General features: G+C 42.4%; 1 protein-coding gene across 10 annotated transcripts; it reads left to right on the forward strand.

Moving 5' to 3' along the window:
- The first annotated feature begins 4,518 nt into the window (after positions 1-4,518).
- On the forward strand, positions 4,519-21,491 carry PCNX4 (pecanex 4). Of its 10 annotated transcripts, XM_051769861.1 has the most exons (13): positions 4,519-5,514; positions 5,976-6,137; positions 8,069-8,121; positions 8,757-9,483; positions 11,111-11,290; positions 11,379-11,893; positions 12,732-12,832; positions 12,981-13,103; positions 13,345-13,708; positions 16,879-16,982; positions 17,435-18,471; positions 18,993-19,179; positions 19,532-21,491. In XM_051769861.1, the coding sequence occupies exons 4-13, from the start codon at positions 8,795-8,797 to the stop codon at positions 19,781-19,783; spliced, it is 3,552 nt and encodes a 1,183-aa protein (XP_051625821.1). In that variant the 5' UTR covers positions 4,519-5,514; positions 5,976-6,137; positions 8,069-8,121; positions 8,757-8,794; the 3' UTR covers positions 19,784-21,491. The 10 variants fall into 10 exon arrangements, with proteins under 10 accessions (XP_051625821.1, XP_051625818.1, XP_051625819.1 ...); XM_051769858.1 differs by lacking the exon at positions 5,976-6,137 and having other exon boundaries at positions 4,519-5,680; XM_051769859.1 differs by lacking the exon at positions 5,976-6,137 and having other exon boundaries at positions 4,519-5,669.
- The last annotated feature ends 1,003 nt before the right edge of the window (positions 21,492-22,494 follow it).

Raw genomic sequence — 22,494 nt, forward strand, 5'->3', positions numbered from 1 at the left:
AAGCTTCACTGGAAGTGGTTTGTTCTCAGCAAATTACCTGTGACAAGTCAGGATTTCACTGATCAACCTCTCAAATATTCAGTGTCTGTTCAGAGGAGTATCTTAAAGTCATCATGCCCAGTCCTTGACGAGGAACAAGAATTCAATTCAAACTGAAAAGAGGCAGTGCAGGAAGAGGTTCTGACATTCAGAAAGGGTAGGAGGATAAAAGAGAGAGAAAAATGACAGACTCAGTCTGCACCATTACTAAAATTAGATCACTTCTTTTGTTCTCCTGAACCTTCTGCTCTATTTGCCAGGAATCATATTAGCAACAGAAACTGTGAGAATCTGTCCAACCTTATTAGAGAAGCTGGACACAAAGAAATTATGAAAATCTTTTCTAGATGTACTTGCACATAAAAAGAAAAAAGGCAGAGTTTTAGAATTCTGCAAGATTAGATCAAAACCCCATGTCAGAAAAACTGGACATCAAACTAACGAAGCTTAATTAACAGTATTGCAGTGTGCTAAGCACCAGCACGGCACAGGACTTTACCACTTGTCTCTCTATATATTGTTTTACTACTTAGGACAGACCTGGATAGCCTTTATCAGAGGCTGAGCTCTTCTCAAGAGCAACCAGTTCACCCAAAATGTTGCTCTCCTGTCTAAACATGCTGTACAATACTGCCACCTGAGAGAACTGTGAAGGGCCAGTTCTGCTCCTGGGAAGTATTGGGATGGTTGGTGGTGAATCCTTTCTCCATGTGGATCCTAAGAGTCTGTAATGCTGTAAGGACAAGAGATGATCCTGGTGTATACCAAGGCATCAGGGCTGAACTCCTTGATATTGTGGGAATTTCACCTGAGAAACCTCACACTGAGATCTTCCCTTGCTGCCCTGCTTTCTTGAAGACATAATTAGAAGCAACAGGTAAGGACTAATTAATACTTTAAGTCAGGCACACAAGGGAAATGCTTGTCCTTGGTTGATGGGATCAGACTCCTTCTCTAGTTTGATTGACTAGAATAGGAGATAATGGCTCTTCCATAGTCTCGTCTGTAGCTCCATGGTTAGGACATCTTTCAGGAACAGCACAGTGAGCTAAGAAGGTCCTTGGCCTCCTTCCTCTTGGGGTGGGCAGACACCAGCCCCCCTCACACAAAGCAGTTCCTGGCACCACACCACTGCTTTTTAGTATTTGTTAAGCAGGTACCAGCCCTACCAGGGGCATCCCTGCTCTGAGTGGATCAAGGCACTTTATGCCCCATCACAAAACAGCTGCACTAAGACAGCAGCTCAGACCTGCTCCTGCAGAGATGTTCCCTAGTGACCCACATGGCAGCTCTCCACTCAGTGGGCATCCAGCTCCCTCCAGAGACACCTCCTTCACTCCATTCCCAACACTGCACAAAGCCCAAACGTCTTACTGAGATCTCTGAATTTTCTTGGTCAAGAATATTTTTAAGTTGTTGCGAAGTTGGATGCCTTACGGTGGTGACCCAAACCTGGTCCTTAACAAGTAGCACGTGTGTGTATGACCATTTTTAACTGGGTGAAGTGCTCAAGGACACAGGACACGCTGCCTCGTAGGTGATACAAACATTCCTACTGCAATGGAAGCTCCAAACTGTCCTGGAGCTCCAGCAGTAAAGGGTTGTGTGTCGCTGGGGTGGAGTGTCTCACACACGATCTGTCTCCGTTTATAACCACAACATCCGTGTGGCCACGGACTGTGGTGTAAATGACAACTGTGAAGGCTGCATGGCCACAGGACTGTTGCACCCTGTCAAACTAAAGATGCAGAATATCCCAAAGTCAATCCTGGGCTGTCACTTACGATTCCAGTAGTACCACAAATCTGCAATTTGTAATTCTCTCTCTGTCCCTTTCTCCTCAGATCAGTGACAGATTCTCAAAACACAGCAATTGAAAGAGACTTCCACGGGAAGCGAGCCTTTCCCAAAACATAAAATATTTAACTAGATTGCTTCCAGAATCCAGATGTTTTCGGCACTAGATGCAAAGAGGGGGGAAAAAAGGAAAACCTTGCCGTGTTAAACAACAAAAAGAATTCCACTCCCAGGTCCTGATTTTAAGAATATCCTACACAAACTGAAGGGAAATCTGCAAACTCAGACTACTTTATCCTTCCCCGAGAAGAATACAGTTCTCATAAAATCCAAACCACAAAAATTATACACAAAATTAAATTTATAAGAAACACATTCGTATTTTAATATTGTAAAAAATAGCTAGATAGCAAGTCTGAAATGACTTGAAGCATATGCTCAGCTGCCAAACAGGGAGGGCAGCTGAATGGGAGCTGACACTTCAGTTGACGAAACTCATTACACAGATGTTCCCCTTGAACTCTTAGTGGTCACTCTTGAAAGTCATCAAAAGCCTTTGCCTTTGGGAAAACACAGGTATCCTCCATGTGTAGGAAAGGAGTACCTTTCCATAAAGTTTATTTTAAAGGGATAAAGTCACCCAGAAAGAAGCGAGCTCCTTTGCATGTTTTTCTGCCAGCCTAAGGCCATGTGTCAAAAGGCATTACTTCCAAGGGAGCCACAGGAAAGTAGTCATGGATAACACACATCCAGCACATGCAGCTTTCCACAGCTACACAGACAGATACATCCCTGTAGGATGTGGGACAAATAGATTGAGTAAAACATTGAGTCAGACTTCACTCTGACATCTCCTGTTTGGGAATGCCAGCCTACAGATTGCAGTATAACAATAATTAACTTTGGGCATCAGGAAAAAGAGAATAAACAATTCCATGATCTAATTTTAAAGTAAACTTTTTTTTACCTAGCATTAATTGTCTTTAAAAAATAATTTCCTACAAGCTCTCTCTTCCTTAATAATCAATAAAAGCAAGAAAGCATCTGTTTCTCTTACCCCTATAGCTGCACACAAAGATGCATTCCAAACAGAAATCACTTTTTCTGTTTACCTTTAAAGAGAAGAGAGGTCAGCAAGAAAAATATTTACACCTGCACTCAGCACTCTCAACAAAGTAAACATTAAAAATATAGAAATGTGCATATTATTATTATTTGGGGAGTCAGGACTAATAGCTTTTTCACAAACTAAAAACAAGCAAGTCAAAACCAAAGTCCCAAATCCGGAAATAATTGCGTCATAAGCAGCAAAGGACAGCTGGAGGTTGGCAAAATTCATCTAAAACAGTTTCCTCTGTTTTAGCAGGTTTTATCTTATTTTCTATGACCAAGAAAATTCTTAGAAGTCTTAAGAGAAAAAAATTACTGTGCTCCATTCTCCAGTAAATATCTCAGAGTTTGCACTGACTGAAATTCCGATTTATTCTTTTGAGCAAGAGCGAAATCACAGAAAATGATTTCTCAGAGTTTTGAAGAAGCTTTCTCTGAGTTCTGAAACACAAGTGACAGAACTGGCAAAGAAACAAATACAGTGTCTGCCTCCCCCTGATGCAATGTTATTTAGGCTTTACATATTCCAGAAAGGAATCATCATCTTTACAAAACTGTAACTGAATTGGGAAACTGGGACAGGATGAAACTTGCCAACTAAAAAGTAAATCCCTGCCACCAGCCTTTAGGGAATTGCACAGAGATGCTATTTAATGCTTGGAATACCTGTGAGATGTACAAATAATTTTAATAGGATAGCAACAGATACATTTGAAAGACAGGGTGAATAAATATTAGATCAAAAATACTGAAAAAAACTTGTATTTTTTTTTAGATACCTTTATTTGTCTTCTAAAAGGAGTCATTGGTATCACTGAACCTCATTTAAAAGAAATTCAGTAGAGATAAATGAGCATTTTCCTTTTGTGGTGTTTCCAAGGTCTTACACTGAACATCCCAATCTAACTGCCTTTTTATTATCTCTGAAGAACAAAGATACACAGACCTACAAAAAGGTTATGATGCTTCTGATAAGACCTGATTGCAGTGAATCCTTTGTCTATCTAAAATGCCAAGCACATGCCTGCGTATTAAATTAGGGATTCACATTAAAATGGATATAACTTTTATAACAATTTATATGGTGATTTTTTAACAGGTATTAAAGGTAGACATGAATGCCCTGGTGTTCTAATGAGTACAGCGAGTTATACATTTTAGTATTATTGGACGTAAATTATATTAAGCATGATGACTCCATTAAATATTCCCAATGTTTAATAGGCATAATTTGAAGTAGTAAGTAGCATTGCAGTATTGGGATTTATATTTCAATTTCCCAGAGAGTGCTCACGTTTTAATTAACCTAGAAGAAAACTGAGAATGCATTTTGTTCTACCTGAGGCTAAAACCAGTGTCCTTATCTTGAACTAGTTAAACATAAAGGAACATCATTAATAGCCAAGATTAAGGGAACTGTTAAGTATTTTGGTTTTATGTCAGAATGCTGTGGATTGAGTATTTGTGATTAATGTTTTAGTATCATATTAGAATGTTGCGTATTGGATCTTAATGTTAAATGTTGCAATAATTAAAGAAAAAACTAATGTGGTTGGGTTTGCACTTTTGTTAATGTGGGAAGATTACAAATAGGATCAAAAAGGCGATGAAAAGTAAAGGCTCCAACACTTCCACACCAACTTCCAGCGGGTCGGAAAGACACTTGAGGAAACCCAAGCTGCCTGGTTGACAAATTATTCACTGAGGGGGTTCCCTCGCCCTTCTCTCCACTCCGGGAGCTGCTGCTCCGGCACAGCCACAGAGACGCCCCTCACCGCATTTTACAGCACAGGGACGATGGTTGTGTGTGGAAGCCGAGCTGCGAACGCCCCACCTGGAGGGGCTGGAGCGCAAGTTCTGTGAGGAGCGGCTGAGGGAGCCGGGGGGGCTCAGCCTGGAGAAAAGGAGGCTCGGGGGGGACCTCGTCGCTCTCCGCAGCTCCCTGACAGGAGGTCGTAGCCAGGTGCGGGTCGGGCCCTGCTCCCAGGGAACAGTGACAGGACCAGAGGACCTCGTCTTAAGCTGAGCTAGTGGAGGTTTAGGTTGGACATTAGGAGAAATTTCTTCACAAAAAGGGCGATCGGACACTTAAACGGGCTGCCGTTCAAGGGAGGTGGCGGAGCCGCGGTCCCTGGAGGTGTTTAAGAAAAGACTGGATGTGGCACTCAGTGCCATGGTCTGGTTCGCACGGTGCTGTTGGACTGCATGATCTCAGTGGTCTTTTCCAACCTAATTAATTCTGTGATGCCGCCGCGGGACGCGGGCTCGGGGCACAGCCCGCTGTGAGAGGGCGGGAAGGCGATCGCCCCTCACCGCCCCCGTGCCGACCCCGCCGAGGAGCCGCCCGGGGCAGCCCCGACGGCCCCGCGAACCGGAGCCATTTCCCGCAGGCAGCGGGTCCGCGCCGGCTGCCTCAGGCGGGCAAAATGGCGGCGGCAGCTGAGGGGAGGGAGAAGGGGCGGGGAGAGCACGGCTGCGCTCCGCCATCCTCCTCCTCATCCTCCTCCTCCCGCCGCCGGCTCGGCCCGGTCCCTGCTCCCCCTGCCCCGCTCCGAGCCCCGGCCACAGGTAGGTGCCCGCCTCGCTGAGGCTCTTTGTCGCGGGTTTACCTCCCCCCGGGCCGTGCTGCCCGGCGACCCATCCTCTCCGGAGCTGAGATCACAGAGGTGTTTTTTGTGGTCGCTTGGCTGGGTCTTTTAATTTATGTGCCATCCGCAGATGAGGTGAGACCGAGGTGGGTTGGTGGGAAGAGTGGCGGCTCCGGTGGGAGCCCGCCTGGTCAGGGGCAGAGGTGCTTCGGGAGGAGGTGGCCTGTGACCTTTCCCGAAGGTGGTCCTGAGATGCTCATCCCAAAGCTGGATGGGGAATGTTGTCCCAAAATGCTGCGTCCCCAGCCTCAGTGAGGGGTGGCATCAGCGCTGCTGAGCAGAGGGCCCCATCCTGCTCTGGCTGGCTCCTGGCTGGAAAGTTGGCCTGTGGAATCCTTAACCAGGGATGTCTAACCAGTGGGATCTCTGACCGGGGTGCAGGTGTCCGGGCACGCAGGTGGGCACAAGGTGCGTCTGGGTTTGCCTGGACAGGGGATGCCACAAACTCTTCTTTATCTTCCACCACCGTCCACCCTCCTGTGCTAGCAGGGGGTTTGTAGTCCTCACTTACCCTCACGTGAAAACACCGGGAAGACCACCGAGGTAAGTATTTTTAAGACTTATGTGTTTCAGCTGCTTAGGTGGCAGTCAGCTGTACACATATTCTATAATCTGCTGGAAATAAACCCAAACCAAACTGAACTGACCCACCACCAGCGTACATGAAGGATGATGTTCATTTAGACCAAAATTCGTGCCCTCCTGTGAATTTCTACCTAAATTTGAGGCGAGATTTGCTTTGTTTCCTTCTGTACTAGGAACAAAGAGAGGATATTGCAGGGGAGAACTGGTTAAGTGACTGTATGGTGTTGAAGCCCTTTTGCCATCCTTGTTGTGGCAGTATCCAAGTCTCATGGATCCCCGCTGGTGATGACAGGCTGTTGTGTGAATTGTTTGGGTAACCAGGCAAGTTGTCAAAGTGGGACCAGGCCTGTATGTCAGGAATGTATATTGAAGCCAGGTCCTGTAAACACTCACTGATCTGTGGAGTCTTGTTGCTAGGGCTTTGCACTGGAATTAAGAGACACATTTGAGTCCCTCTTTGAAGTCCTCATGTGCTACCTGACTGTTTGGAAGCCAGGAGGATGGTTGCGGATAGAGTTTCCGTAGTTTGTGAGCTTCAGTCTCAGGATTTTCATTTATAAATAAATTCACGTCTTTCCATGGCTCGTTTTGGAGTGGAGCCAAGCAGAACTATATTGTTTATGTGTGTAGATTTTTGTGTCTCACACAAAGATGCCTATTGTTTACCCAGAAACTGTAAGAGGAATGTTTTGTTAACATTTAGTTAGCAATATAAACTGACAAACACAAGTGAAGACCAGAAATCAAAACAAAAATAGCCCTTCTTGGAACAGAAAAACACAGCTGCCTGAAAACTGTTTTTCAAGGAAAACTATGCACCTATTGGTTCCATGTTTGTTTTAAAACTCAGGTTCTGTCATTTATGTGCCTATAAAACTTCAGTTGCCTGTAACTTTCACATCAGCTTAGTCTCATACCCATGTACCCTCTAAACAATGCTTATTTTTCTAAAGAAGATTGGCTGAATTGTGATTTTTTTTTTTTAAATTACATTTGAAATTTGTTTTTAGTTGGGTGTGTCACTGTTACATTTTCAAATTCCTGAGCTGACTGGGATGAATTCCCCTCTCCATTGTCAACATGTGCCTTTTCCATTAGGACTTGCTGCCTTCTCCTTGCTTTAAGAAACTTTCAGTGGCTTGAAATACTGTGACCAAAAAATCCCTGTGTTTAAAATATTTTATATTTAAAAAAAAATAAATTCCACATCCTGCATGGAGAGTAGTTACAGAGCCCGTGGGGTCCTGCTTTTCATGGTTGAGTGTATTGAATTAGTGGACCCTGAATGCAAATTTCCAGTCGTGATAATGCCCGTGAATGACCTTTAATCTCTCAGCTGTGCTGTTTCTGACTTCATTCCGTGATGACCAACATCTGCCTACAGTCAAATGATTGATACCTGTTTAAATAAAAGGGGTAAATTGTTCTTAGAAGAGCCCAGAAACATTTGGTATTTTAGAAAGAAGGGATCACAGCAGTTTGGCAACTCCATGGCAGCAGGGTGTTTAATTTTTAGTGCCATGATGGCAATAGGTGTTCATCAGACTGTACGGGTCCAGCAGAAGAAAGTCAGAATTTCAGAACTTGCACATCTCCTAACGCACACCAACATCTCTTTTTTAGAATTATTATTAATGAAGTGCTTTGGCACTGCATTTCTGTGCTGCTTTTTTCACCCTATTTCTTAGCTTGAGTATTTCTACCTGTCATTCATAGGCTCTTGCTTTCATGACTAGTAGCACAGAATTATATTTTAATATCATTGCTACCACCTTACATTCATTATTTCTACACTGCCTGATCCCCTCTAAATGAATATTTGTACCCAATTCCAGTTTGATGGGTCATTGTAAGTGTTTACAGGTTATCTTTTGTTTCCTTTTTTCCAGCTTTCTCCACTGACATACAGAAGAATATATGCTGACTCTGCTACAAACCACAAGTACTGTATTTATTTTTTTAATTTTATGTGTTTTAGGAAGCAGAAAGCGAACTCTTTAGTTCATTGTACTGCTGAGTACAGTGAGATCCTGTTCTGCAACTGGGCTCTGTAGGGAGGACACTAACAATGCTGATGTGGAAAGTAATTTTTAATGCTTCTACTAATATTTTCCTACATTGAGTTTATTACATAAGGCTTTGATTTTTACAGGGACCTCTGTGTGCCTGTAGCCTTGCACTTATGTGGCTACTCACTGAAATCCCTGACTCTTCTGTTTGTATAAGGAGATCCTTAACAGGATTATTTGGAATTAGAGCTCTGTGGCAAGATGCAATTGGAATTAGACCAGGTGGGGAAAAGTGTCACTTTTAGGAAGGTGTTCTGGTGTGGAAATGAGCTGGTTTTATCATCTCCCAAGAACAGGTTATTTGTTTTATTCGGTGCCTAAAGCTTCAGATTAAAGAATATGTTCACATTTTAAAAGAGGTGTTTGCTTAGTGGTTGTATTCTGGCAGATTCTAACCCTGACGTGTCGGAATTCCACTGTAACTCGGTAAATAAAAATTAAGAATCCCCTGGGTCCTGAGCTGCAGAATCAGTAATGTTTCCGTGTTTTCCTTTCTGTTCTCTCACAGGAAAGATGGCACTCAGCCAGCATTCCTGAGTCACAAGGATGGGGCCAGATGTACCTCTGCTCAACGATTACAAACAGGAGTTCTTCTTGAAGCGCTTTCCTCAGACTGTGCTGGGAGGTCCCCGGCTCAAATTAGGCTATTGTGCCCCTCCCTACATATATGTGAACCAGATCATTCTCTTTCTGACACCATGGGTTTGGGGAGGAGTAGGAACACTCTTGTACCAGCTGGGAGTCATGAAGGACTATTGCACTGCAGCACTGTCAGGAGGACTGATGTTTGTCACTGCACTTGCTCTCCAGATGACAAATCTACATGCAAAGCAGAAAACAGTGACAGTAGAGAGAATGCAAATTCAGAATACCCTGACAGATGAAGATGAGTTTGAATTTTCCAGCTGTGTAGGTTCAGAGACAGTAAAATTTATTATTCCTGGCAAGAAGTATATAATCAACACTGTATTTCATTCCCTTCTGGCAGGGGTATTGTGTGGGCTGGGAACTTGGTATTTGCTGCCAAACAGAATAACCTTGTTATATAGCAACATTGGAGGAACTGTTGTGATCTTTGTATTTGGATGGGTGACCATATGTATAGGAGAGTATTCATTAATCATAAACACAGCTACTGAAACAGCCACTTTCCAAGCACTGGATACTTATGAAATCACTGCTCTGATGAGACCTTTCTACATTTTTGTCTTTATTGCAGTGGATCTTGCACACAGGTAAACCTAATAATGCATTTAGCTAATTTAAGTAGTGGTTATTCTGTGTATTTTTGATGAGAGAGATGAAATTATTCTTCTGAGGAAAATTTATTTTGGGATTTTAATCAACTGTAGGAACTTCAAGGAAAGAAACCAGATATGTGTATGGTGAAAATTGAGGCTCTGTGCTGTGTATAAAAGGTTCCTAAATTTTTATAGCATTCCATGTAAATTAGGAAGAACAGTTAAAGCAGTTTGTACATATGATACAGGTAAAATTGTCTTCTACCATGTAATTTTTAGTATTTTTGTACCAGAGCATTTCCATCACTATCCTTTTAAAAAATGTGTTTTGAAAACACATATTCCTCACCTGGAATTGTAGATCTAAACACTGCAGACTGGATTTATGTCCAGATTTCATCCTGGAATATATTCTCATTTAATCTCTGCAAAACAATTGCAGAGTGTTTTAAACAACAGGCAGAAAAAAAAAAACAGGACTCTAAATTTGGTTTTAATGAGTGGATAAGCAAATGTGAGCATTGCTATATCTTGGTTGTATGGATTTTGAACTTGAATTTTTAAATGCTCTTGTAATACAAAAGAGCTACAAATAGGAGACTTCTATATTTCTGTTTTTCAGATGGGTTTTTCTTAACAAGTATTTGCAGAATCTCTTAAAGCAAGATGCTTTTAGATTTACTTTATGCATTCATTCTCCCTGTCGAGTGATATTTATATCACTTTGTCACATGTACATATTTTATGGTTGGGGTACTTCAGATGCATTAAAAAAAAAAGGCATGTTTGATTTTACTAGTTTTGCACTTGGAGATGTCTGTGTTAAAGATTTACCCTCATTTCCACTTCAGTTAAGTTAGGAGAATTATACTCCAAATTCTTCTTTTAATTTCCTGAGGAGAAAATTCAGACATTGTCTAAATTCCTGATAAAATTCCTTTGAGGCTTACTTGCTTATTTAATAAAAAGTAGAGAGAAACCAAATATCTTGGCAGTCCACCTTTAACTGAATTAACTAGCTGGTGAACTACATATGACATAGAATTTATGCAGATTTCTGACACTGATCTTTGTATTTTTACAGGATGATTTTGACACTTTTATATAGAAAATAATATTTTATATTCCTAAAGAGAGTTTAGGTGTACAGGCAACATGCCAGTTCTTCCAGTGTTAAGACTTACCTCTTGGGTCTTGGACTGGCATAAAGTTTTGCTTTTGTGATTCTGAAAAAATACTTTGCATTTTTTTTTGTTAAACTATTGAGGTTTTGGAGCCTGTGGACCTTTCTTTTTGCACAAGTATTTCTTCAGTGTATTATCACAGCAGTATCAAAACAACTGGGATAATTGCATGACTGCATTCATCTGCATAATCCAAAGACTTCAGATCTCTTAAATGGAAAATTGGGCTGTGTTCTGATGTTCCAATTAATGTGTTACTGCCCCAAGCATTAATGTCTGTCCTTATTTTTCCTTTTAAAACATCGTAATTGAGGTTTGTAGGTTGAATATGGAATGGTTTTACTTTGGAATTTGCTGTGTATTTAAACGAAAAGCCTTCCCACACATAAGTTACCCTTTCCTTCACAGAAGTCAAATCCATTTCTTCTTTTATCCAGGTTTGCTGTCAACGCACCCATTCTAGAACAGACAAACCAGATTTTGCACATCCTATTTCTTTTCCTGCCATTCTTGTGGGCAATGGGAATTCTGCCCCCGCTTGACGCACTTTTTCTGTGGGGAATGGAACAACTGTTGGAGTTTGGACTAGGAGGTTCACCTATGTCAAGTAACACAAAGTAAATGTTTATATGATTGTAAAATATATCAGTATTGTTCATAACCTTTTTCTTTTCAAGCAAATCTTTTTTATTTTCTCCTTCACAGGTTATTAGTAATGTTTCTCATTTCTGCTGGAACAGCAATAGCATCGTATTTCATTCCCAGCACTCTCGGTGTGATCCTCTTCATGACTGGATTTGGGTTCATACTGAGTCTTAACCTAAGCGAGATTGGTTTTGCCTTCAATCACACCATGATCAGCCATTTAGCCTCCAGCAAACCTAAAAATATGCACAGAGGTCTTAGGATGCAATTTGGGTGGAGGGAATTTATTTTCTATTTGACTGTGTTGACATTTGCCCTCACGGAAGCGAGTCTGCTGCACCGATTCGCAGGCTCTTCATCATTCTCCCAGGCCAGTCCTCAGGCCATAGCAAGTTACATTCTGATCCTATTACTTGTAATTATGTGGATTCTTAGAGAGATTCAGAGAGTGTACTTGTTTGGAGTCTTCCGAAACCCCTTTTACCCAAAGGATGTCAGGACTGTGACTGTGTTCATGGAGAAGCAAAGAAGGCTAATGAAAGTTGGTGTTGTCAGGAGGATTTTACTAACACTAGGTAGGAATACACACTGTCTGTTGTTTGTTAGATGATGCTTGTAGGGAGATTGAAACAACACTAGAACTGCTGTATGTGCAAGATTCTATAAATGAACTAAAAAAACCAAATAGCTTGAAATACTTGTTGATGTCTTGGTAAATTGTGCATTGAGGTCGAAGTTACTGGTCCAGAATACTTGAAAATTTTATTTATTTTTAAATAAATAAATAAATAAATACATAAATAAAATTTTATTTATTTTTTTTAGGGGTGAACCTAAAAAGTTCAGCTTTTTAAAAGCCCAACTCAGAAAGCAAGGCCTTTTAAAGGATTTTAGTTATGACTTAAATACTCACTTTTGAAAATTAAAAGGTTCTCACAACAAAGTGATCTAAGAGTTTTCAAATGACTAAATATTTGGTTCTTACAACTTGCTAGGAAAGGGAACCTCCTTTCTGGCAGGTCAGGGAGAAATGCATCTGCTTTGAGGGAATAAAAATTTGATTTAAACTATTTCATAAAGAAGCATTAATTTGGGAAAGTGGATTGATGACTGCTATTCCATGTTTATTTTTACTTATTTGAGTATTCCCATTCTCTTGGAGAAACAAATAAAGGCCAGAAAAACTGTAATAGCAAGTAACAACTGAGCACTGATGTAAATGTTTGCTGTCCTGGGCCATTAGTGCAAACAAGCTGTTCGATATCCTGGGAGTGTAACACAAAGAGGAGTTTGATAATGAAGGGAAGAGTTTTTTTTTATTAAGATTTCCATTCTGCAATAAGACTGCTTACCTCTGTAGACTTTTATTATGTTTTTGAAAGGAAATCAATGATTGTTTTATTTCAATTCCAGTGTCTCCGTTTGCTATGATAGCGTTCCTGTCACTAGACCGTTCGCTACAAAACCTTCATTCTGTGTCTGTTTGCATTGGATTCACGAGAATATTTAGGATGGTAATTTGAATTTTAAATCTGTTAGCCTAAGAAATGCTCTTCTGCGTGATTTAAGTATTAAGGTGGCTTGGAAGAAACGTTCCAGGTCATGAAAGCAGAGATAAATAGATACATTTTTAAATGTGTGTCTAACATATCTCTGTTTTAGGTCTGGCAGAATACAGAAAATGCCTTACTGGACATTGTGATTGTGTCAATAGCACAAATGTTGGTGTTTAATCCAGACCTCTGGTGGAACAGAAGCCTTGATACAGGAATCAGACTCTTGCTGGTAACTGTCATAATGTAAATTTAAGCAGGTAGTTGTCACTTAAAGTCCTTATTTCCTTGCTTTCTCCTATTAGAGAATTACAGAGCCCAGAAGCTAAAACCTGTGTAGTAAGATAAATAGTAACAGCAATCAATGATAGCCATACTTAATTTTCATAAAATCGTTGTAGCCAAGGCAGCTCTGGCAGTGCTGAATATGACAACGGGTTACAAATGACCTGCTGGTTGTCTGTATCCCACAGGTTGGGCTCCTCCGGGATCGCCTGCTCCAGTTTGTGTCCAAGCTGCAGTTTGCCTTGGCCATTCTCCTGACATCGTGGACAGAGAAGAAGCAGCGCCGGAAATCCACCGCCACCTTGATCACCCTCAACGTGGTTTTCTTCCCCATCCTGCTGACCCTCATCGCCATCTCCGCCCTCCTTTCCTCCCCGTTGCTGCCGCTCTTCACGCTGCCCGTCTTCCTGGTCGGGTTTCCCAGGCCTGTCCGGAGCTGGCCGGGACCTGTGGGTGCCACGGCCTGTGTGTGCCCCGACACCGTGTACTACCAGCAGCTGGTGCCCAGCCTGGCTGTGGCCCTGCAGTCTGCACTGGCCACTGGGAGCCTGGGTAGGTGCACAGCAACACTGATGAAGCTAAATACCTTAGGAAAGGTGGTTTTGCTGGAGAATGGGAGAACCGTGGTTTAAACCGCGTTTCACGGCGTGGGTTAAATCTGATGCTCAGAGATTGTTCAGTTGAGGAAAAAGCGGGTACTTTGATCCTTCTTGTACAGTCAGCCAGCGATAGGATGAAGGGAAACGGCCTCAGGTTGCACCAGGGGAGGTTTAAGTTGGATATTAGGAAAAATTTGTTCACTGTAAAGATTGTCAAGCATTGGAACAGGCTGCCCGGGGAAGTGGTGGAGTCACCATCCCTGGGGGCGTTCAGAAAATGAGTAGATGTGGCACTTGGTGCCCTGGTTTTGGTGGACATAGTGGTGTTCAGCCAAAGGTTGGCCTCTGATGATCTTGGAGGTCTCTTCCAACCTTAATGGTTCTATGACCTCTACTTGTTACATTCCCATAAAAAAAATAACTGTGGTTCCCTTTAAGGAGAAATTAAATGGTGATGAAACAGTCTCAATCCTAATGTTTTTATACTGAACAAAAAGGATGGAATGTGTTCATCCCACCTAACTGGAGGCAATAAATTGAGTTCTCTTGCCAGACAGCACAGAGGAGGATGTGTGTCAAACTGCTCTCTGTGGCTGTGTCTTTCTCTGCATCAATCCCATTGCTCAGGATCCAGAAGCTGGCTTTGCTGATTTGGTTCTGTTACTTAGTTATGGTGAATATGGACTGGATGTTTATAAAATACATGATGTAGCACAACTAGCAGTATTTGGTTGAGAACAGAACCGGTTGGTAAGACTTAATGTCATATCTTGTGCAGGCAGTCAGGGCAGGATTGTAACAGCACTTGTGGGTTTACAGCCTGTGAAAGGCATCGTGAGGGGGATTTCACAGAATTACAGAAACAGAGGTGAAGAAATGCTTGGTCTTTTTCCCAGCTGGAGACAGGATAACTGTTAAAATTGCAAGCTCGTTGTCTCGAGGAACAGCCTTTGTGTAACCCAAATAATCAGAAGATTGCTGCCCTTAGACAAGAGGCAAGTATTTACATAAGCCTCTTAGAAAATGGCTTATGATTAGACAAAATGGACTAATATTTGAAGGCAGTGGAAGTTAGCCTTAATCATGCTTTTTTGAAGAATATAACCAAGTGCTTTACTTTTACATTTGCTGCACTGTTAGTACTGATTAGAGGGAGGTATTAAACTAGGAAGTGTTTTTCCTCTAGAGAGAGATACTTCAGTTTGCCTACAGCATCAGCCCATCTGTGTTTTATATATACAATAGATATATTTATATAATATATATATGTTTATATCTCTCTTCTGTGTTATGTCTATACATATTTTTATAGGGTGTTTTTCCCCTTTGCCATAATGACTATGATGGCATGTCTGCCTCAGAATAAATAATTTAAAAGACTAGTCTTGAGGGGGGAGAAAAAGTCTTTTCTTTAATGGGAAAATCTGTGAATGAATGTCTTCAAGCAAGAAAAAATGCGATGTTCTCAGATGAGTTCAAAATGAAGCAGTACCACTTTGTGTGTCACTAATTTAAACCCGTACTTTTTCTCTGTGTAAAGGAGTTTTAGTAGCTTTAACAGCTAGCAAGAAAGGAATTAAAATCTTTGCAAAATGTTAGCAAGAAAATGCACTTCATTAGCTCAGTGGGATAGAAAAGGTTACTTAAATTTTAACTACAGCTTAATGGTTGGTTTCACTCATTTCATCTTACAGCGTTCTAAAACTAAAATTCTCTGTGCAAGTGAGTGGTCACTGGACATGAGTGACAGCAGAAGCAGGTCATAAACTGGCAGCAAAGTCATGCTTAAGGATAGAACCATTGTTTTAGGGAAGTTGACATTAGGCTATAATTCAAATACAGTATAACCACCAGTTCTTAGAAAGTTTGGCCTTGCACTTTTTATTGAAATAGGCAGAAAAGAGAAAAGGTACCTTTTGTGTGGCTTTTTTGGACACGAGTGTCATTAATTTTTGCAGTGGGATTTTTGAGTACTAACTACTTCGGTGTCATTCAGAACCCTATTTTCAAATTCCAGTTTATTTTGTGTGGCTGTATTTTTGGCAATGTCAAGCTTAATACAGTGGGATCAGATTTATTTATGCAGAGACACACAAAGGTGTTTCAGATTGACTGCAGATGATTTCCTCTGTATCTGCTGTTCGTGCTCAGTGTGTCTGATGTTGATTCACAAATATTTAAGGATGAGCAGGTGCTCTTGCCCTGTCTCTATTTATGTGTTGGTAAAATGGGTGTGGTGTTGTGTCACTGGTGAGCTGACACTTGGCAGAATCATTTACACTCTGGATTTCACATTGTAGGGGATATTTTAGGAAGAAATATAGAAGATACTTCAGGATATTAGGAAGAAATTTTCACCTGTGAGGGTGGTGAGGCCCTGGCACAGGTTGCCCAGAGAAGCTCTGGTTGCCCCATCCCTAGAAGTGTTCAAGGTCAGGTTGGATGGGGCTTGGAGCAACCTGATCTGCTGGAAGGTGTCCCTGCCCATGGCAGGGGGTTGGAACTGGATGATCTTTAAGGTCCCTTCCAACCCAAACCATTCTGTGATTTCCTAATAAAGCTGGAACACAGACAATCAATTTAGGAACTGGTGCTGTAGGTAACAAATCCTGATTAGTTACGTATTTATTTCTCCCATAACAAATAAACTTCTTACTCCACAGCAAATTGGACCATTGGGGTACTCATGTGCTGTATCATGATTCTTTAATGCATTCAGTCATAAGAATTTTAGGTCTCCAGAGAACATCAGTGGGAACTGAGTGGTTGGAAACGCAGCCAAAGATGATCTTTAATCATGAAAATCATCTCTACAAAGGGAATTAAGGGTGGGGTTGCTTAACCCTAGTGCAGTATTAGTATTGTAGCCTGCAGTTGTGTGAGGGTTTCCCAGTTTTCCACAGCTTTTCTCAAAGTTAACACTGCAGTTTCAAGATCCAGCTTTGCAGCTGGTTTCTTTAGGATTCTAAGGTCCTAGTTAGCCAGTTATAACTGGTTGTGATGTTGATGCAGAAATATTTTGTGTTTGCAGTTGAATCCTTTCATTGGCAGGGAGAAAAGGTCTTCATCACTATGATACCAAAGTAATACATGGTTTTTGTTGGTTTTTTTTCCCTTGTCTAGGTCTCTCTCTACCTGGATCACATTACTTGTGCCGCTTTCAGGACAGGTTGATGTGGATATTGGTCCTGGAAAAAGGCTTCACGTACTGTGGTGTTAACATTAAGGTAACTGTATACTGAGCACTGAGATATTCATGTTTGGAAATCATGAAAACATTTTGCTGTGTAGCATTTCATCAGTGTAACTGATTTACCTGATGCTATAGTTAATTTTTTAAGATGAGGGTTATACTAGCCAGTCATGTGTAGCAGATGTGGAATTTATCATCCAGCTTGTGACACAGTATCTTCAATAAATGGCTGATAAGATCTGCATGGGGCAAAGATTCATTTAAGACATTGATCTGTGTCTAGTATTGCAGTGAGTGCTCTGTTATTGCATCTGCTCATCTAGCTCTTCTCTCCAGTTAGATTTATAGGTTCAGTGGTGGAAAGTATTGACAATGGAACATATATTTTAGTTCAGAAAAAATGTTGTTGGAAGCAAACAGCTTGCTAGCATATAAAGACATGTCCTGGTGAAGACTAAGAGGAGGTTGTTTTCATGTGTGCTTTAGGGGCTAGAACTGCAGGAAACATCCTGTCATGCTGCTGAAGCTCACAGAGTTGACGAAATTTTTGAAATGGCTTTTGAACATCAGGAGCGCACGAAGATTCTCTCTCCCAATCCCCATTTTGGACACATCCTGACTCCTTGTACTGTGGTACCTGTGCGGCTGTACTCCGATGCCAGGAACGTGTTATCTGGGATCATTGACTCTCATGAGAATTTAAAGCACCTGAAAGATGATTTCATTAAAGTGCTTGTGTGGATGCTTGTCCAGTATTGTTATAAAAAATCAAAGATGTGGGAAAGCCCAGGCAGTGCCAACAAGAACAAACAAGGATCATTTCCAGAAAATCAGCACAGCAGCGCAGTAGGAAGATCCAGGGCTCCAAGGGAAGAGGACAGCTTTAGTGTGGATACAGTGGAGGACTGGACTGATGATAGCGACATTTTTGATTTTGAACCCAGTGGCAGAACAAAAGACAGAAAAGAACCTGGGCAGTTGGGACTGACTCCAAAAGTGCATCTGTCCATTCCAGGGTCTGTGGAAACACAGAGCCAAGACTTCACAGAAGAAATGTCACCAGAAGATAAATTGTACAGGGCTGTGGTGCTTGGGCTGCCTGCTGTAGACAAAGGGAAACAGCCAGAAGTGTTGCCTCGGGTTGAATTCAGTTGCTCTTACTCAGAGCTGTTGAGCATCCCTGAGGAATGGAGAACAGCACCGGTACCGCCTTCCAAAGTCAGTGAGATGAGGCAGAGGTTTCCAGAGGAATGGTACCACTTCGTTCTGAGTCAGCTGGACTTTTTCCATCTGAAAGAAAAGCCTTCCAATTTACTTGCAGACCTCATGGAAGATAAAGCTTTAAAGGACTTGTACATCCAGGGAGTGCTGTCGTGTTGCTTTGGTCTGTTTGGCCTGGATAACGCTGTGCCTGCCCCAAGCCACGTGTTCAGGGCCTACACTGGGGGCATTCCCTGGTCCGTGGGTTTGGACTGGCTGACAGGCAAACCAGAGCTATTCCAGCTGGCATTAAAAGCATTCAGGTAAAAGAAAAACATTCCCTCATATATATGAAAAAATTAGAGAGTCCTGTGCTTTGGAAGTGAATACCACTTCATTGAAGTTATGTTTAACCCGTGTCATTTAAATGTGTTTGTAGCTTCTTCCTACATAACCATTGCCTGTGACCCCTGGCAGTGCAGCCTGTGGTATGGAGTTTTCTTCTTTCCTCCCTTCCCCACAGCAGCTGTCTCCAATCTGCTGTGTTAAGTGGGGAAAAAACAACCCATTTTCATTGTCCCCATATCTAAGAGATTTGGATTTTGGCATTTTCCATTATCAGGCAGCAGGAACGGTGTTGGAGGGGAATGAGAGAAGCTTAAGCTGATGTGTTTTAGATCTGGGTGGGATAAAAGCACAGCCAGACCGACTGGCCGTGGCTCAGCTGACAAGCAGTAACTGACAGGGTTTGCTGGAGCCTTTTTCCACCTTCTGTGGCCTGAAGAGTCTTTCTCCCTCCTGTCTTTGCTGCACAAGTGACCATGTGGTGTTCTGCACCTTTCAGATACACTTTTAAACTTATGGTGGACAAAGCCAGCCTGGGTCCAGTGGAGAACTTTGAAGAGCTGGTGAATTATCTGGAGGAATATGACAGCGATTGGTACATTGGGCTGGTGTCAGACCTGGAGTGGCAGCAGGCAGTTCTGCAGGAAAAGCCATACCTTTTCTCCCTGGGGCATGACCCAAGCATGGTAAGAAGAAGAATTACTAGTGAGCAAGGTCTAAATTTGGTTTTCCTTTCCACTGTTCTTTCTTTTCCCTTTGTAATTGTGTTCCCTGACGGCTGTGCAAAGTTTATGTTTGTACTAGAGAGGAACTGACGCTACTGTTGTTGAAAATTACACCACAGATGCAGCAGCATTTCCTGATTATCTCCCTAGATGGAAGAGTCAAAACCAGGAGACTGGTTTATATACTTTGCTGTGTTTAAAGGGATGATATTCGTGGCATGTAGCCCCAAGGTTTCATTGAGCTTTGTAACCAAACTGCTCGTGTCTCGTCTCAGAGAACGCGCTGGACACCGTGATCTGTGTGTTCTCACAGGGAATTTACACCGGGCGAGTCCTCACTCTTCAGGAATTGCTGGTGCAGGTGGGAAAGCTGAATGCTGAGGCTGTCCGAGGTCAGTGGGCCAACCTGTCCTGGGAGCTGCTCTATGCCACCAACGACGACGAGGAGCGGTACAGCATCCAGGCACACCCGGTGCTGCTGCGCAACCTGACGGTGCAGGCTGCCGACCCGCCCCTGGGCTACCCCGTGTACTCCTCAGAGCTCCTGCAGCTCCCTCTGCTCTAGAATGTCCTTCTCTTTTTTCATTATGACTGTTGTTATTTTGTATTTTTCACCTGCATGTTGGGAATCAAATGCTCGTGCTCCATTTGTGCACTGCAGATCAGGTTTTTCTCTCGGTGGCGGTGCCAGGCTGGCCCATGTCCTTGGCACAGAGATGGTGCTGGCCAGAACCTTCAGCAGGCAGGAAGACTGGAATTGTTTTCCTGTTGCTGGAATGTGAGACACCATTGCCTGTGTGGCTGACGAGCCAGATGCTGAAATTCTCTTCTCCAGTTTAGAGAGGAGCAGCACGATTCTGATCATTAACTATTTTTGGTGCATTTTTACTTTTTTTTTTTCTTGGACAGGTGACTTGCACTGCCAGTCAGGTTACAGCTCCCTGTAGTACTGTCTACCCCAGAGTTGGCAACCAAAGTGTACATAGGACTATTTATATGAGGGGTTTTTTATTCTGGCCATTTTTTATTGGACTGAGTTCAGTTCTAGCATTTGTTATATGACTTAAACTGATATTCTGTAGTTGTTTTAAGTTCTCAGCCATGCTTTAACAAAAGTGAGTTCCAAGGGACAATTTTTACAAAAGTATTTGTTTTGGTAAAGAGAATTTATATAAAACAGTGTGTGCTCTGACACACTGATAACCTGTGTGACCTACTGATGAAAGAAGTAAATGTGTATAATTAGGAGAGTACAAATGGAATAATTTCATCTCCTTCTTCCAGTATCCATATGTATGATATATATTATATATATTATGTTATTTGCAACCTATATCCACCTCACTAACCAGTCTTCCAGAAATACAGTGAGAGCTTGATGATGGGGGGGGAGGTGGAAATCCAACTGTCTATGCCAGAAGTAATTTATTTTTTTTAACCTTACCACAGGTTGGAACAGACTTTGGCAGCTGGTTTGCAATATTAGTCTCCTCTAAAGCAGGTCTGGGTCCAGTCTCCAGTGGCTCACTGATCCTGTTCACTACCACCACTTAGTACATGAATGTGCTTTCTCTGTAGGTCAGTAGTTACAATGTAGGTACTGCTGGCAAATGCTGAGCAGGGAGCAGGTAATTATATTTCCTTAACCTATAGAATGAATTTAAATGAGACCTGCTCCTTAACTGAAGTAGAACTGGTTTAGAACACCCAGCCTAGTCTGATTTGGAGCATGTTTATTACTTTTACTCCTCGTTGTCACAAAGCAGTGTACTTGGGTGCTGGCTGTTTCTTCTGGTCAGTGACTATAAATGATTTTTAAAAACTATGCACGTGGTGTAGTGGAATTCCAAAGCAGTCAGGAGACACCTGTTTGGTGCCATGCTCGGCCCTGAGCAGCATCTGGAAATTCAGAGTCATGGAAGAGATCTGGAAGGGGCTTGCAGAGATAACCTATTTCAGCTCCCTCAGAAGGAGCTACCCTGGCAAATGTTTACTCTGATTTAAAACTTCCAATACCAGGAGTGTCACGAACCCCTCAAGTAGTTCACTCCAGTTCTCTGCTATTCTTGCAGCAATTGGAAAGTTGGGAGTTATTTCCTGAATCCAATTAACCCTCCCTGCCTCATTGTAAACCTCTTAATACTTGTCTTCCGTACGGCCACAGAAAATTTAATGACCTTTTTTTTGCAGCAGTCTTTTATTCAGAGATAGCTGTGATTTCTGCCCTCATTCTTTGTCTTTTGTAAACTGAATAAAGTAGTTGAGAAGAAAAATGAGAGCTGTGATGCTTTTCCCTTGGTTTCCTCGGGTTCTCTCCGTATGGTACCCAGCCTTCTTGAGGAGTGTTGCTGGTAACTGGCCCTGGAGTTCCAGCAGAGATCCTGATTGGTACCAGATGGAGGAGCACAATTAGTGATGGGCAGAATTGCTGTTTGTGCACAGGAATGTGGGGCTGGGCTGTAATGCCCTGCAACATCCTGTCCCCTGCTATCACAGGCAGCGTGTCCCAGGCCCCTCACTCACTGCTGCACGGAGCCATCAGCACATCCCAGCATTTTTTGCTGCAGTGTGATCCCAGTTCCCAATGCCCTTTCCTGTTACACTCTTTTATATTCTTTTTTGGCAGAAACAAAAGTTCCAGCCTCTTGTTCTGTGCAGCTGACTGCCCCTGTTCAGCATGTTGGTTTGTTTGCGTGCTCTTGAACCATGTCCTGTTTGGTTTGGAGCATTTCTTTGATTTACCAGGAATTCAGGAATCAGGGCACCTTCCAGCCTGGCCCTGTCTGCGTGCACAGGCTCCTGTTGGGGTTACCCCTGTACTGCACTGAGGATGCAGGCCTGGGCTTGGCACAGGCCACCCCACCACTTCCCCCTGTGACCCCCGAGAGCTGCTCTGCTTCGTAACCACGTGTGTGCACCAGCTGTACTCAACTCCTACCAACACCTCCTTGCTTTACCAGCTGTGATGTTCAGCACACAAAGGTAAGACACCTTCATCCTGGCTTTGGAGAACTTTTATTTAAATGACATCAGTTTTACATCCTTACTAGAGGCTTCTCATCCCCTTTTTTGAGCCTGTGAGGTGGGAGCTGGTGTGCTGCAAGTGGAGTGAACCCTCCACTCAAGACATTTGCCATTTGATTAGGGGTTTTGGTTTGGGTTTTTCTTCCTAGACAGTACTTTCCATCTTTGTCATGGCATAAACATGATTTGCTCTGCTTGGAAACTTCCCATAATTTACAAATGGGTTGTTAGTCTTTTATTATCACTCAGTGA

Source organism: Manacus candei, unplaced genomic scaffold (assembly GCF_025592945.1).
Source record: "Manacus candei isolate 608988 ecotype Guabito, Panama unplaced genomic scaffold, ASM2559294v1 h1tg000113l, whole genome shotgun sequence".
NCBI classification, from domain to species: domain Eukaryota; kingdom Metazoa; phylum Chordata; class Aves; order Passeriformes; family Pipridae; genus Manacus; species Manacus candei.

What these genes read in the sequence shown, in the direction of transcription:
- PCNX4 (XM_051769858.1), top strand. Translation starts at nt 8,795, where the DNA reads ATGGGGCCAGATGTACCTCTGCTCAACGATTACAAACAGGAGTTCTTC. An exon ending in GCAGTGGATCTTGCACACAG is followed by an intron (nt 9,484 to 11,110) that starts GTAAACCTAATA and finishes TCTTTTATCCAG; the next exon opens with GTTTGCTGTCAACGCACCCA. An exon ending in ACTGTGGTGTTAACATTAAG is followed by an intron (nt 16,983 to 17,434) that starts GTAACTGTATAC and finishes TGTGTGCTTTAG; the next exon opens with GGGCTAGAACTGCAGGAAAC.